This window comes from Schistocerca gregaria, chromosome 2, assembly GCF_023897955.1.
Source record: "Schistocerca gregaria isolate iqSchGreg1 chromosome 2, iqSchGreg1.2, whole genome shotgun sequence".
Classification (NCBI taxonomy): Eukaryota; Metazoa; Arthropoda; class Insecta; order Orthoptera; family Acrididae; genus Schistocerca; species Schistocerca gregaria.
The window spans coordinates 380482401-380500294 of NC_064921.1; the positions used below are offsets into that span (position 1 = coordinate 380482401).

Consider the following 17894-nt stretch of genomic DNA (forward strand, 5'->3'; position numbering starts at 1 on the left):
TTTGCTGCAGAATCCTTGAACATATTCTCATTTGAATATAATAAACTTTCGTGAGACTGAGAAGCTTTTGTGCATGAATCAGCACAGTTTTAGAAAGCATCACTCATGTGAAACTTAGCTGGCGCTTTTGACACCATACACTGAGAACTATGAATGAAAGGCAACAGGCAGAGCCCATAATTCTAGATTTCTGGAAATCATCTGACACAGTGCCCAATTACAGGCTGTTAATGAAGGTATAAGCATATGGAATAAATTCACAAATATGTGAGTGGCTCGAAGACTTCTTGAATAATAGAATCCAGTATGCTGTCCTCGAGGGTGACTGTTCTTCGGATGCAAGTATATCGTCAAGTATGCCCCATGGAAGTATGGTAGGACTGCTGTTTTTCTCTATATTCATAAATGATTTGGCAGACAGGGTAGGCAGAAAGCTGTGGTTGTTTGCTGATGATGCTGTGGTGTTTGGTACTGCATGCAAAATTGAGTGACAGTATGAAGATATAAGACGACTTAGACAAAATTTCCAGTTGGTGTGATGAATGACAACTAGCCCTAAATGTGGAAAAATGTAAGTTAATGTGGATGAGTAGGAAGATAAAACCTGTAACGTTCAGATACATTATTACTAGTGTCCTAATTGACACAATCAAGTCATTTAAATGTCTGGGCATAATGTTGCAAAGCGATATGAGGTGGAATGAGCATGTGAGAACTGTGATAGGGATGGTGAAAGGTTGACTTCAGTTTACTGAGAGAATACTAGGAAACCTAGGAGACTTCATATAGGATGGTGGTGTGATCTGTTCTTGAGTGCTGCTCAAGTGTTTGGAATTTGTACCAGGTTGAACTGAAGGAAGACATCAAAGCAATTCAGAGGCAGGCTGCTAGGTTTGTTACCGGTAGGTTTGAACAACATGTAAGTGTTACAGAGATGCTTTGGGAACTCAAATAGGAATCCCTAGGGAAAGGTGACATTCTTCTTGAGGAACACTAATGAGAAAATTTAGAGAACTGGCATTTTAAGCTGACTGCGAAATGATTCCACTGCTGCCAATACGTATTAGCTGTAAGGACCACAATGATAAGATATGAGAAATTAGGGCTCATATGGAGGCATACAGACAGTTGTTTTTCCCTCGCTCTATTTGCAAGTAGAACAGGAAAGGAAATGACAAGTAGTGGTACAGGGTACCCTCCACCATGCACCATACAGTGACTTGTGGAGTATCCATGTAGATGTAGATGTAGAAGAAATAAGAACATTGAGGTTTGCCGGTGACATTGGAACTCTGTCAGAAACAACAAAGGACTTGGAAGAGCAGCTGAACAGAATGGATACCATCTCGAAAACATGTTATAAGGTGGACACAAAATAAAATAAAATAAAACAAGGGTATTGTAATGTAGTCAAATCAAATCAGGTATTGACGAGGGAATTAGATCAGAAAAGAGACACTGAAATTAGTAGGTTAGTTTTCCTACTGAGCAGCAAAACAATTAAGAATAACCGAAGTAGAGAGGATATAAAATGCTGACTGGCAATGGTAAGCAAAATGTTTCTGTAAAAGTGATATCTATTAACATCTAGTCAAAATTTTGATAGTAATAATTTTTTCCTGAAAGCATGTTTCAAGAGTATAGTCTTGTACAGAAATAAAATTGGTACAATTAGTAGTTGTACAAGAAGAGAATGCCAGTTTTGGAATGTGGTGCTACAGAAGAATGATGAAGGTTATATGGTTAGATCAAGTAACTAATGTGGAGATACTGAACTTAACTGAGGAAGAAAGAAATTTATGGCATAACTTTGCTTAAAGAATGGATTGGTTGATAGGATGCATGCTGCGACAACAAGGAATCATCAGTTTGGTAATAGAGGAAGCGTGGGGCAGATAAACTGTAAAGAGAGACCAAGGGATGAGTACAATAAGCGAGTTCAAATGGATGTGGGTTGCAGTGGTTATAGAGAGATGAAGTGGCTTGCACAGGACAGACTAGCATTGAGAGCTGCGTCAGACCTCCCTAAAAGACTGAAGACCATGACAATAGTGAGTAATAAGAATGTTCTTTTCCCTGTGGATACAGATGACCATTAAGTGGGACATGCACAAGACATATGTCAACTCAAACATGACTAAAGGTTCTTAAGTCCTGAGGATCCTGTAAACAAAGGAGCTGGCATTTGTGAATACATATTTTCATTTACACTTAAAACACAGTATCATATTTTTGGGATAACTCTCCTGCAGCACTTTTTATGTTCAGCACATAAAAGAAAGCTATTAGAATTATTACTGAGAAGAGCAATTTACAGTGCAGTATTACTCCAGATGTGCTTTTTGCTTACCTTCTTTTTCATCAAGAAACATGAAATTCATTACAAAAACATGAAATTCATTAGAAAAACATGAAAAAAATTAATTTTCATAATAAGTGTAAAGACATCAAGAAAACGGGCATTGTATTCTTACTAATTTGACTAATATTAAATATAAAAAAGAAACGATTTCAACCAAGATGGACAGCAGCAAGCATAAAATAAATTTTCAATACATAAAGTATACAGACAACTCCACCAAAGCTGGTCCCAAGCCTGGTTGAAAAAGGAGGAGGGGGAGGAGTAACACCTCATTAAAAAGCCTTGGTTCACCTGGCCCAAGTGATATTACCTTGTGAGGGTCCCTTACCAGGGAAACGGTGAAGACCTTAACAGCAGTGAAGGCAGTGATGAAGATCATCAGAACGGCAGAACTGGCAGAAGAGGCAGACTTTTGTATAAAAGCCCAACACTGTAGTGTCTGTTCTCACAGCGAGCGGCTGCAAAACGCATCTGTTCCACATGTTAGTGGTGGCCTCACTTATAATTCCAAGCTAAAAGCTTGAATTTTTATCATGGGAAAGATCAGCTACCTTTCCCAAAACTACACTTTAACATAAGACATAACAGTATATTTCAGAAGGAAAACTACTCCAGGAAGTAACCAATCTCCCATCGCTATTCATGGCGGTGCAACTAGGCCTTTGGATTCTGGAGAGCTTACATCATGTAAGAAAGAGTTGTAGCTGCCTAGTACTTCTTCAAAAATAAGACCCAAGAAAAAACACCAACTGGGGACTCTGAACATCAACACACTCATGAAAGTTTGACACTTTCAATTAATGCAACATACTTATATTAGCACTTCAAGAAACAAGGTATCTGGATGAAAATGCATTTGAGTCAGGTAGATACACATTCTGCAAAGGAAAACCAACCATTAAAAATTCCCACAATACGAATATATTAGGGACAGCATTTATGGTCAAACAGTAACTTTTGGAATCAATAACTAATTTTAGCTTCCCATCAGAACGAATTTCATTTCTGACGTTCAAGTCAGGCAATAAATGTTATACCATTATAAATGTGCATGCACTTATCAACCAACATAACAGAACAAATGTTGACAAAGTGAAAGATTTTTGGGAAATGCTAGAACACGAAACATCCAAATTACCAAAAGAACATATCAAAATTTTACTGGGCAACTTTAATGCACAAGTCAGCAAAAAAATAAAATTTAAATCAGTAGTTAGAGATTATCGAGCACATGAAAGACCAACAGGAATGGTCAAAGACTCATAGATTTTTGTAAACAATTTAACGTAAAACTAATGTCAACATTTTTCAGGAAACTTGCAAGTAAGAAGAAAACACAGGTATCACCAAATTAAAATAAAGGTGAATATCAATTGGACCATGTGGCAATAACATCTCACAACTACAAGGAAATCTTGGATGTCAGAATGAGGAATGCCCTAAACATAGACTCAGACCATTATCTGACTGAAATAAAGACCATGTTCCAACCAAACAAATCTAAACCAAAACCAAGAAGATTTCCAAGAGCAAACGCTAAATTTCTCATGCAAAATCAGGACAAATTCTTTGATATACTAAACACAAAAAAATGGATGATTGGGAAGAAATTAAAGAAAGAATTCTAGAGTCAGTTAAAGAAATGGGACAACCATGAAGAATACTAAGATACAGATGGTGGAACGAGCTGTGTGACGAAGCGATTGACAATCGACTAAAGGCATGGAAAAAATGGTATGGTAATAAGAAACAATAATACTGGGAAGAATTTAAAGAAGAAAGGAAAAAGACAGTGAAAATCATCAGATAAGTGAAAAGAAAATATGACAAACACAGATCTGAAGAAATGGATTCAGACTTAGGAACAACAGTAAAGACTTCTATAAGACTTTCAAAGAAGTTGTAACAGGATCCCAGTCAACCAAGTTTACATATTAAAGATAAAAATGGAAAAATGGTTTTAAGCAATAAAAAGAACTGCCAGATTTTAGTTGAATACTTTGAAAATCTACTAAATTGTGAAGAGCCTGATGACAGATTACAATTTCAAAAGCCACAACACGAAAATCCAGCATTGGAACAACCTACAGTAGAAGAAATAGAAAAGATTATCAAAGCATTGAAGAATAACAAAACACTAGGAGAGGATGGGATAGTAGCAGAAATGTGGAAACAAGGGAGCTTATCCACATGGCACAAAATTCACAAAGTAATTAAAGACATTTGGAGAAAAGGAATCATTCCCAGAGACTGGAAACAAACATTGATCCATCCTCTACATAAAAAATGAGATAAATCAGACACCAGCAACTACAGGGGTATGTCCTTGTTACCAGTAAAGTACAAAATACTGTCTAAAGCACTTTTAAACAGAATAGAGGAACAAGCAGGACCTAATACAGGAGATTATCAAGCAGGATTTAGAAAATGTATATCATGTGCAGAACAGATTCTTAATTTAAAAACAATTTTGGGAGCGAGAGCTATACAAAATAAAAATATAGTAGTTACTTTTATAGACTTCAAGAAAGCCTATGACTCACTTGATAGACAAACACTATTACAAATAATTTATGAATCAGGGATAAACAAAAAGACCAGAAGACTTGTTGAACAAACGCTCACAGATATAACATCAAGGACTAAGTTCAAGGCGAAATTTCTGAACCATTCAAAATCAAAACAGGAGTTCAACAATGAGATGGACTGTCCCCAGTTCTCTTTAACTTGGTTTTAGATAAAATTGTAAAAACATGGGAAAGCACATAAAAAACAGAGGCACAAGGGGTATAAGCATGGGCCAAGGAAAGAACAAATTTGAATTGAAATGTTTAGCCCTTGCAGATGATATGGCAATGATAACTGAAAACTGAACAGACACAATAGTTATGCTTGATCTGTTACACGAGATTGCTAAAAAGACTGGGCTGAAAATATCCTAAGAAAAAACCAAGTATATAGAACACAAACATAATACAGAAAAGTTTATAAAAACAAAGAATGGAAAAATTAAAATAGTTGATAAATTCAAATACCTGGGGGAGTGGATCCAAGCCAATGGACTGGATAACACAACAAATAAAGAAAAGATCAAAAAGTTAGAATTTGCACATAAATTAACACAAAACTACTACAATAGGAAATCAATATTCATACAAGCAAAGATTAAGCATTACAATTCAGTTATTAGGACACAAGCAACATATGGCTCGGAGTGCCTAACATTGAATAAGAAAGGCGAATTAAGAGAACCAGAAAAATGAGAAAGAAAAATACTAAGAAAAATTCTAGGTCCTGAGAAAAACAATGAAAATATGTGGATTAAAAGGAGAAATGAAGATTTACACAAAAATACAGAAAAGATCACAGATACAATGGGGAAGAGATGGTTAAAATTTTATGAACATTTAAAAAGAAACACGGATTACAAAGACAATTTTTAATTACATTAGTAAGCTGAAAAAAAAAACTGTAGGATGGATAGAAGCTGTAAAGAAATATTCCAACAAAATAGATGTCACAGAAGAAATAATATATGACAGAAATCACTTCAGGCTACTGATAACAAATGCAAACTATGAAGAAGATGAGCCAAAACCTCGAACCAAGAGAGTGTGGACAGATGAGCAGAGATGAGCAGTTGGAGAAAAAATGAAGAAGTACTGGGAAGAAAGGAAGAAAAAGAAACACCATAATAAGTGTTAAGTTGTATGCGGTCCATAGCTGGCCAAATTCATAAATAAAAAAAAGTATACAGACAATCAGTCTTTACGTATTGAAAATAAAAAAAACTACCCCATGTCAATAAAACTGCCCAGCAAATCTATTACAGTTGCAAAAAGTTTTAAACTCTAGTAAGGGCATACCTATGTGGGGAAGGGGGGGGAGGGCGGAGGGGCTACAACTTTTTCCATTCTATAAGAGATTGCTTCGATAAAGTATAGTGATAATGTATATTTTAATTCACAATTTATAAATTAAAAGTGAAAGTCATGAATGCTTCATAATTGTATGGATGAATCTCTTAAATTAGATCCCACAAAACAGAATGCGCGAACGTAAATAAATCGAGTATAAACTTAAGTTTAAGATGTTCAACATCATGAAATGACCTCTACTGTATGTAATCCATTGAACAGATATTAAATAAGGCAAAGGGTTCATCCCAAAGATGTTAGGAACTGACCATCCTTCTGTCCACATACAGTCACTGTAGTTTAAAATTATCATTTTATGAAAAAAAATTTCTGACAACTTGCAGGGGTTGGACAAAAATATGGAAACACTACAAGAAATGCATGTTTGAATATAAATCCAGATGATATCCAAGCCTGCAGGTTACTTTGCCACATTTGACCACAAATGACAACTGTGCAAGCTCTTCAATATACTGCAAGTGTCAGTCATGGTCAAAACAGCATTCTGTGTAGTTGTAAGTGCATTATGTTAGAGCTAAGTGACGTCAGTTGTGGGTAAATAGTTGGTGCTTGTGAGGTGGGTGCTTCTGCAACTAAAGCTGTGGAACTGTTTGGTGTATTGGAGATTTATACCACATACAAGGAAAGCAAAAGAGATTATCCACTAAGTCTACTTCTATATCTGTATACATACTCCACAAGCCACCAGATAGTGCATGGTGGAGGGTACTCTGTACCACTACTAGTCAATTTCCTTTGCTATTCCACTCACAAAAATGGCTGTCTCATATGCCTCCATATGAGCCCTGATCTTATATTTATGGTCCTTACATGAAATGTACATTGGCAGCAGTAGATTGTTCTGTAGTCGGTCTCAAAATCTGCTTCTTTAAATTTTCTCAAAATTACTCCTCAAAATGAATATTGCCTTTTCTCCAGTGATACCCATTTGAGTTTCCAAAGCATTTTGTGAATTTCTTTTGAATTGTGGTTTATTTGTTTCACAGTGTACATAACCTAAATCATTTGATTCAGGTACAGGAGATATGTCAAATTGTGGTAAAATTTCACGATAAACAAAGAACAAGTGAAGTTAACTGAGAACATCATAATAATAATACAGTTTTGTTATACACACATACAATAGAATCTAACACTTAATTACCACTTGCTCAAATGATCATTTCATCCTCTGTGAACTCTTCTATTGGATAGTACCATTTCTCCCACACAATCTGCTGTAGTCTCATTTTTAAAATATCTGGCTTCATATTAAATATGTTTTTGTCCATTAACCTTTTGTATATTGTCATCCCCATATACTGTGAAGTCTACGGATATAATTTCAACTGGTGTGTGGGTACCATAAAATTATTTTTATTTCTTGTGCTATATGTGTGGTTACAATGATTCTCCTCAAATAATTTTTGTCTGCTTTGTAGGAAGATCATAATTCCATAAATTTACCAGGTGTAGAAGTATGAAACTGGAATTTGGTTGCAATAATTACATGTCTGTTGTTTCATAGGCACAAAACTTGACATGTTTACAGGTTTGAAACAGATACTGATTTATGGAAGTTGGGTTATTGCATGTTCACATTCATTGTCAGCCATTACAGGAAGCAGATGGCTCTGTAGACACAGTCTCATACCCCCTACACTGACAGTTAGCACCATCTATAGGGAAATTCTGGTTTCATATCTCTACACCTGGTACACGGGGAAACAGTTAGGATTCGCAGTTTCCAAAATAATGGGTGACAAGACTCTGTGTGTTGTGCAGTACACATGTATTGGACAATTTTCTTTTGCAGTTTCAGTGTTCGAGGTACACTACTTGAACCTCCCCAGATAATCATCGGATATCTAATGATAGATTCAAAATAACCATGATGAGCAATTTTTCATGTAATCAAGCCAGTGGAATTTGCTAGTATTCGTGTTGAAAATACAAAACTGCTTAGGAAGTTAATATGTATATTCCAGCTTAAGTTCTTGTCCATATTTAGTCCCAGGAATTTGACAGTGTCAACTTCTTTCATAGTTTGATTGTTACATTGTATTTTAAGTTCCACACATTTCGAATGTTTGGTTTTGAAATGTACCATATTGGTTTTTGCAATGTTCAGTTCCAACACATTTAACTGGAACCTGTTTCCTAAGATATCCAGTGTGCTTATGATGCAGCTTGGAATTTTTTCTGCATTGTCATTTTCAAATGAAACAGAAGTATTGTCTGAACGAGAACTGATGGGGAATTTACATTTATGGGTAAGTCATTTAAGTAGAATACAAACAGGGTTGGCCCCAAAATAGAGCCTTGAGGCACACCTTGTGGTACTGTACTCCATTTAGAATAAAAGTTCATTGCATCTGAAGTGATAGTTACACTTTGTTTTCTGTTGTGTAAGTATGATGTTAGCCAATTTAGAGCATTGTCCTTAATCCTGTATTTGTCTACTTTGTAGATAAGCAAGTCATGGCTCACGGAGTCAAATGCTATTATGATATCACCTGCAACTTTACTCCTCTGATCCAATGATTTGCCCATCTTTTCAGTAAAATTATTCACTGCATCCAGAGGGTTTTTTTCCTGGTAAAAATCTAAATTGGTTACTTATAATAATATTATTATAATAATATAATCATATTATTTTTTGATCTGGTTTGCAGCTACTTTCTTTAACACTTTTTACAGGACTGGAAGAATAGAAATGGCCAATAGTTCCCCATGTCTTCCCTCAACACTATCTTGAACAGAGGTCTGACTTCAGCATACTTCAAAACATTGAGTAAGCATCCCTGTTCAAAAGATCGGTTGAATATTTTAGTTAGGGGAGGTGCTATTATGCCACACATTGTTTTAATCAATTTAGTGGGTATCCCGTCCCACCCAGCAAAGTTTTTATTTTATTATTATTTTTTTTAATGCTAACATTTTCCACATCCGTTATTGTGACTTTTTTAAAACCAGTAAAATATTCAGCTTCTTAGTGGATTCCAAAGGGATTTTCATTACTCTGATACTCTTCTACATCAACAGCTTACTTTGTTATGTTTATGAAGAATTTGTTTAAACACTCTGATATTTGAGATAGGTTTGCAGTAAAGCTATCATCTACTTTAATCCTAGATATTTCATTACTACTAACTCTAACATCTAACTCTGATTTGAGAACAGACCACAATGCTTTTATTTTACTTTTATGTTGTACAATGAGCTTCTCGTTTGCCATTTGCTTGGCTGGCATCACAAATTTTTTAAATATAACTTTTAATGAAGAAAATATTCAGTAGAATGTCTGTTTTATTGTATTTCAGTTCATTGTGGAGTCTCCTCTTCAGGAGACAAGAAATTTTTATATACTGGTCTATCCATTTAAGTTTATTAGTCGTTTTGTTGCATGTACTTCTAAGTGGAAAAGTTCCATCAAACATTTCAAGAAACCTACTTCAAAAATTATTAAAGTTACTATTACTTGAAATACAGCTGTTATAAAACTATTCAATCTCTCTTAACTTATTTCTAAATGTAATTGATTTTTTCATTGACGTTCCTTTTCATATAGCTTTTCTTACAAGAAATATCTTTCTTAATTTTTGGTATTTCAATGAATAATGCAGAATGGTCAGAGGTTCCTAAATCCACAGAGAACTTAGTGTTGTTCAAAGCTACCAGTAACAAGTCTATAGCTGACATCTAAATTGCTTTAATTTGATCTGGTGCAGAGCCCAAACATTCAAACAGTACTCAACAATGGGTTGCACTAGTGTCCTATATGTGGTCTCCTTTACAGATGAACCACACTTTCCTAAAATTCTCACAATAAACCAAAGTCAACCAGTGACATTCCCTACTACTATCCTTGTTTGCTCATTCCATTTCATACTGCTTTACAGTGGTGCACTTAGATATATAATCAGAGTGACTGCGTCAAGCAGTACATTACTAATCCTGAACTTGCAATGAAAATGAAAGGGTGTGTCGAGTGATTATGACAGATGATCACTGCAGAGGAATGGTATGATAAATAAGAGGATGACAGCTGTAAAAGTGACTACAGAACTAAATGTTGCACTCTTGAACCCCATCAGCATTTAAGCAACCTGAAGAGAGCTCCATAAGATGGGAACTGCAGGATGAGCGGGAATTACAAAACAAGCCATTAGCAATGCAAATGCTCATAACAGGAAAATGTGGTGCCAAAGCCACAAAAACTGGACTATGCAGCAATGGAAGAAATTCATTTGGTCAGATGAGTCTTTTTGCACACTGTTTCAACTTCTGGCTGAGTTTATGTCCCAAGAATGAAACACAGAGGGGATATGCTAATGATTTGGGCAGCCATATCATGGTATTCCATGAGTCTCCAGGTTATTGTGCAAGGTCGCTTCACTGTCAAAGATTACATGAACATTTTAGTTGATCAGCTCCATCCCATGGAACAACATTTGCTCCCCAATGATAATGGTGTGTTCTTAGACGACAGGGGTCCTGTTCACGCAGCATATATCATCCAGGACTGGTTTTGTGAGCACAAAGATGAACTGTCACATCTCCCCTGGCCACCACAGTCATCAGATCTTAATATTATTAATTTTTTGTTGTCTGCTTTGAAGTGAAGGGTGAGTGATTGCCATCCACCTCAATCATAGTTACCTGAACTTGCCACTATTTTGCCCAAGGAATGGTACAAGATTCTCTTAAAAACCTTAAAGGGCCTGTATTTATTGATTCTTTTTTTTCCCACATTTTGGCCACCCACTGTAATTCTTTATTTGAAGTTCAGAGACTCTTAAAATGTGTTTAGAACATGTTATTCTGCTTCTCTCTCTGAAATATAAATATGGGGATAGAACAACCCGCTTTTACTAATCACAAATGAAATAGGGACAAATGACCAGTTTACCTGGAAAATCATAAATTTATAATTATTCCACACTAACAAATAGAAAGTTTAACTATACTGTGTAATCGTCAAGTAACAATAAGATATACACCACAAACAGATAACACAAAAACATGATTAAGTTTCGGACAAATACAGCTACATTTCTAGGATAAAACTGGAAATATGTGTTGATACTGTTGGCAGCAGCAACCCAGTATTCAAATCAGAGTAATTTTATTCATGTTTATTACACACAGATTCTGACCTCTTGAGTATGTCAAGAAAATCTATTCTAGATTATTTTAATTAGTAGCTTGGCATACCAGGGATGAAGTTTACTGTGTATGAAGAATCTTTATATATTTTGAGAACATGTGATGGAAACTGATCATATGAGTAGTGATAAAGACTTGAGATTGTGGTGAAGAGAGTGTGTTAATAACCATGTTTAGCTCCTTATATATATATTAATTTGCAACCTGCAACATGTTTCTGAAATAACACAGACCTATCACTGACAGTGACAAAGGCACACAACAGTCTCACACCAGCTGTTTGTCCAGTATAGCACTACATAATGTAAGCAGAAATCAATGGACACCTATGTGCGCACAATATTAACTTAAAATAGCAAAGAATTTTGGAGAATGTAAGCATTTATCCATCCACAGGTTGCTGACTATAGTCACATGCCCTTTGGAGGTTGAATTATTACAAATCAGTGACACATCTCAAGATGGGTTTTGGAGAACAATACTTTGTGAATAGCACACATTAATCTGCTAGGTTATCATCAACTACAAAAAGTGCTATGGGCTATGGTTGCTTTTCACAGCAAATACTCCAACTGGAAATATAGAGGCAAAAAACATATCCTTCCATTGATATACTTCCGGTGATACTGCAAACAAAATAAAATACCACCACATTTCACATTCATTGAATAGTCAATCCTTCTTCGTAAAATTACAGAAAAACAGTTTTTCTTAGCCTACTCACTGCCAGTATCAGTGAACATGAATGACTTGCAATTACTTGCAAAATGGCTGATTGACACCCTCAACAAATCAATAAAAATTAACTGTGGGCATAATTTGAAGGAGATTAACTAACTATATGTAGTAAGATTATAATTTTGTTTTTAATTTGAATAAAAACTATTCAGTAAGTTTATTTTACATTCTTTCTAAGAAGCATGTATAAACCACAAAATGCTGTTTGGTGAGCTAAAATGGTGTGGCATTCTGTTTACACTATTAATTCTTATTTTCATAACTGGAAGCAGTGGGTCACACAGGTATAAAATGAAATTCTGTGAAAATCCCCGCAATGTTCAGTAGAAAGTCGACTCTTGTTCATAAACAACAACTTTAAAATATACCAAAAACTTCATTGTTTCCTGATAAAACAAGTATACCAATCAAAGATACCAACTCATCTGACTGGGCTCAGTTCAGGTGATAACTGAATTGACATACATTTTGTTCAGAGTGAGTGACGTGACCCCTTACTTCAGACATTGGTCTGGCATATAAAATTCATCCAGTCATTCATATTTTGACTTTTCATGGTTTCCCTAAGGTGATTAAATCATTAATACCAATGGTTTCTTCAAAAAGAACATGTTCAATTTTATCCTTCTTCATTATTAAACCTGGGCATACATATTCTTTCTAAATCTCTGTTACTTAGGTTGTATTAAACCACAATCTTCATTCATTCCTACATCTAGTTCACACCAAACAGTTTAAATTTTTAGTTTTGAACTCAAATGCACTCTTATTCTGAGCATTAACCATATTACACTAAAGGAATCACTGTGCACAAAATTCCTTTGGCTCCACTACGACATCACTGAACAGAATGTAACAACAGACTGTAACACACAAAACAAACAACCCCAAAAAGCTCAGCAAGGTAAACTTAAAAGGAATTTCTCACTGTACTGACTTTAAGATGAAGATGTTAGCTTATTTTTCATACTTTCTTTCCTGGATCGTCTTATGAAATTATCTTCTGGGACAGAGCAGTTAAACTGAAGAACATATTCACTCATACAAAGTAAGCAGTATGAGTACTGAATAAAATACACAACTGTGTATCTCGTAGAGACCTCTTCAAGGACCTTGAAATTCTTAAATTCAGTTCCTGTACAGTAACAGTAGATGTATTTGTTACTGACAATGAAAATCTAAGCTATCTGTAGCTAACAAACAGCTGCTGTTCAGTACACCTATGGCAGTAACTGATGTTTCAATGTACTACCTTAGTTGTTCATTTTAGTACATTAAATTTAGACTGACTAGGTACAAATAGTTTAAAGCACGTTTACTGTAGTTTACAATGATTGCAGCTTCTAACTGCTATTTTTCTTTGTTAAGGTATAGTTTGACTCATTTCACATTTCTGAAGGTTTGTGTTCATCATGTGATTGGCTGAACATGGTGAATCATAGAATGAATCTGCACAAGCATAATGCAGTATGACAGATCCTCTGACTCATCTCGGAAACTTCATATCCACTGTTTTAATCTGGCATGACCACTGTTCAAAGTAAAAACTTTCAAATAAATAATGGAACAGAAATCAGACAGGAGATGCCTGTTAATGGGAACTGTTTCATTTAATTCTTTTTATTTATGACTGGTTTATTAATATAGGCTCCAATAATTATATTTGTGACTGATTTATTAACATAAGCTCCAATAATTAGTATATGCTAAGTGCTCTTGATAAAAAATGTAAGCCTTTTATCATTCATTGTAATACATTATTGGAAGAAAAAAGGAATAATTATAAATTATCATCCACAGAAGCAGATACAATAATGTAATCATAAGAAATGGGTTTTTGAGAAGCATTAAAGAAATAATAAAATTTGACTGAAACACAATTGTAAATACAAGAAAACAATTTCAGTTATTGACCTTGGCCCAAATTCTGAAGGAAAATATTTAGCTCGTGTAAGGTGAATGATGCCTGAGATATCACCAATAAAATAACTGACTCACATTCACTGAGCATAATGCTAATTTGGATGAACAAATTTGCAGTGTGTAAAACTGGACAAACATTTTACTTTGAGTGTTCATGACTGAGATAAACTCAGTATTATTTTCTATATTTCATTTTACAACTGGCTCTAGATTTACATTTTTTGGAAGCTCTGCTTACTCATTACTAACTTCTGTAGAGACATTAAAAGCAAAAGAGTATTCATTGTATCCATCACTTTAACAACTGAAATGACAAATAAGATTATTCTCATTTTCTACTCAAATTTGTATAAGTGAAATAACTTATGAAGTTCTTAGCATACAGCTCTACAAGAATTATTGCTATGAATGATGGACCTTTTCTGACTAGCTGCATTCATTCAAGTTATTTTATGTGCTTGACTCATGTAGATAAACAACATAAGTGTTTATCTAATTGTAACTATATACCAAACTTTAATTTTAGTAAAATTTGACATTTGATTATTGCATTCATGGATAAAAATATTATACATCTGTATATTATGTTTTCACAAGTAAAGTTCCATTCCATTGTTGTATCACTGGAAATACATCAGTATTTATTGGTCAAACACATGTAATTTCCTTTTTGGTGTTTGAGTGTCTGTCAACCAAAGAAGCATAACAAGAACCAATACACATGAAGATTTTGATTTTACCGTTACCAATATGCAAAAATTTGACTGTACAGTTTTGTAGGAAATTCTGTTTTCTGTTGAATATTAAGAAAGATTAATGTTACAGTCTTTCTACCAGCATATTTCTGGAGTTGTGTAATAGTGTGTGAACCAGAATACACACTTTTCTGTATGTTATGTTTTACAGAAATTCACATTTTTAGGACAATAATTGATTTAGGTTAGGATAATATGCTTGAACTGAAATGGGGTACTTTGGAGCTATATACAAGAAAAGATATCTCCACAGTACATGTGATAATACAGATGAATGTCCTCGAGTTGTTGGAATTTCTAGTATGCCCAACCTAAAATCATTGCTCAAGCTCGGAGAGAAACAATTACAGTGAAAGCAATTAAATTCAAGCCCAAAAAAGACATGGTTTATTCCTAACATAAACATCTGGCTAGAAATAAGGTACTGAGTCACAAAGTTCATAAAAAGCCCATTAAGTAAAATCAGGAAAATACGAGAGCATTATTCTTTTGCCTTGTATAAAGAATAGATGACACAAGATTAAGTCAAAGATTGATAACTTCGGCAAACGAAGCTGACTTCAAGAGGTGAAGAAAGATTAACCAAAGGAAGACCATAACATAATAAGAAGCAACAGATACAAACTGTTTTAGAATAAAAGTGTTACAGGCGGGAGAAGTCTGAGGCAGGAAGGAGAAGAAAATAAGTTCAAAATGTACTGAGAGGAGGAAAAAGCAAGATAGTGGAAGGATGGAGGAAAACTGGAGGGAAAGAAAAAAGAAAACACTAAAATATGCAAAACTGAAATTGAGACATGGTGCTCTGAAGGACTGTACGAGAGGTAATGGAATAAAAAAAATGTTTTTTTAACAGGAAACTGCAAAATTATTTGTGAAGATTAAATTGATTATTGCTATTGGTTTAATTGCTCAGGATCACACATTATGATTCTGGAATCTTCCTTACCTTCCTCTGCTGTTTCTGGCCTTGACTGCAGGGGTACATTCCCACTATCACCTGTATCCATGTCCATTATATCACTTTATTGTAACACATGTAAAACTAAATGAAATTCTTCCAGAAATCATCTTCATTTTACACCATGAGACACAGTGTTAACAGTGACAAGTCAACCATACACAGTTTGTTTTCATCATCCATGTCTTTGAAGAACATCAGCTAACATTTCTCTGAATGCTACACATTCCTTTAATAGCGCATCTTAACGAAAAGAGGGCCAATTCTCTTTCCAGACACATACATTCCACATGTTTCATATTGGTTTACCTGCGAACTGCATTCTCATCAAAGGTTTTTCTGTCAACTTATAGCAGCATTGTATGGCTCTTCTGCATTGGTTTTGTATTACTGGTGTCTTCATTAAAATAACCATTTTACCAGTTTCTAAAGTTTATGCCTTCATGAGAGTGTACTGTGTAACTATACTGGCTGGCTGCTATTAGTGTACTTTTGGAGGTATTGAGGAAATATGAGTACATTCAGAGAAAGGTCAGTTATCACATTATCACCATCGTATTTGAAACTCTCATATATGGAGAATGTTTCTCTATATGGTAACACAAGAAGTTTAAGAAATGAAATATAGAAAGTAGCTGATATACCCCTGGTCAACAAGGATAGAATTGTACTGTCATTTTCCCTACTGTGTGACAGCTCAGCTGTGACTGCTGGTTGGTCGCTTGGTAATCAATGGCTGAATGTCTGTCAGTGAATAATTGATGCCACATAGGTCGTTGCTAAGGAGACTGTGGTCAGTTCCTCAACAAAACACTTGCAGCACATGACAGTTCAGCCCTATTATCTGATGTTTCACAGATTGCCTCCTGTTCTAGTTTGTCTCTACTGGCACAGAAATCTTTAATAGCTAATGATCTACAGTATGCAGGCAAATATAGGCAACACCGATCTTTCATTACAGTGCTTATTTTGTGCACTATCAATTTTGACTATTTATTTCCATTTCTTATCATTTGTCTCTATGAGTCACATACAAAATATTTTCTTTTAATTGAGTGACTGGTTGAAAAATTCTTTCCTGTTGTAACTTTTTAACTCTTATAGTCATGAACTATATTACACAACAGTAAATTATCTGGAGATTTTAATTCATCATTATTACAGAAACTGCAGTTCATTTGCACATCAATCGAGGTTGTTTGCAATTAACACATACATGATTTGCAGGGAAAGATGTGGGCTTTTTCTAAGTAATATGGTATAAGACATAATTATTTGTTTTACAGCTGGTAACAATAATTTTACTTTATCGCTTCTGAGATCAGCTGTTGCTTGGCCAAATGGGAAAATGTAAAATGACAACCTGTACTTATCAATTTCTAGTTACTGAAAAGCTTGAATGACCACTATATGAGAAAACATACAGAACACAATTATCTGTTCAGCAGTAAGAAGAAGAAAATTAATGCAGTGGACAGGAGGATGGTGGAACTAATAATCTTGATTCTGAATATTTTATAACTATCTTTCCCTTCATTGATTAATAGCATTCACAGTGCTAACTTAGGACGAGTAGCTTAATATTTGAGTTTCACATCATGCAACACTACATGAAAAATGTTCTTGACAATTTCAAGAACAGGTCCATTACTCCAAATAAGCATTATTATATGACACACTTTTAAACATTTTTACAAAGCATTTTGTTGCCTTAAGAGTTTGCCGGAAAGTTTCCTGATTTTTTTTTTTCAAGGGTATTTTCCAAAAAAATTCATGTATAAAACCATGGTCTCTGGTGGCTTGTTACAGAGTAACAGTGTAACTATAATTTATTATGTTTGTTACCACCAAATATACTACCTTTGTCTCCATGAGAATACCTTCAAGTAGTGAAAGATCCTATAATATTTGGTCACCAAAACTGCTATACACCACAGTTAACGTGCAACTACCAATAATGGGAAAACAAACACACAATGAAACTGAGCCATACTGAGTGCACGTTTGAGGGTGAAGAGAGTTTTCCTGTTTTCAACGGTAAGTGCTGTGAGTGGATGAAAAAGGTTTGTTTG

The 17894-nt window shown here is 34.7% G+C and overlaps 1 protein-coding gene across 1 annotated transcript in view; it reads right to left on the reverse strand.

The window, feature by feature from the left end:
- LOC126335783 (anoctamin-4-like) overlaps positions 1-16396 on the reverse strand; it is a 274203-nt gene extending 257807 nt beyond the window's left edge. Inside the window, exon 1 of the mRNA XM_049999245.1 lies at positions 15811-16396. Coding sequence (XP_049855202.1) covers positions 15811-15877 — 67 coding nt within the window. The 5' untranslated portion in view covers positions 15878-16396. The remainder of the gene's footprint in view (positions 1-15810) is intronic.
- Positions 16397-17894: the final 1498 nt, after the last annotated feature.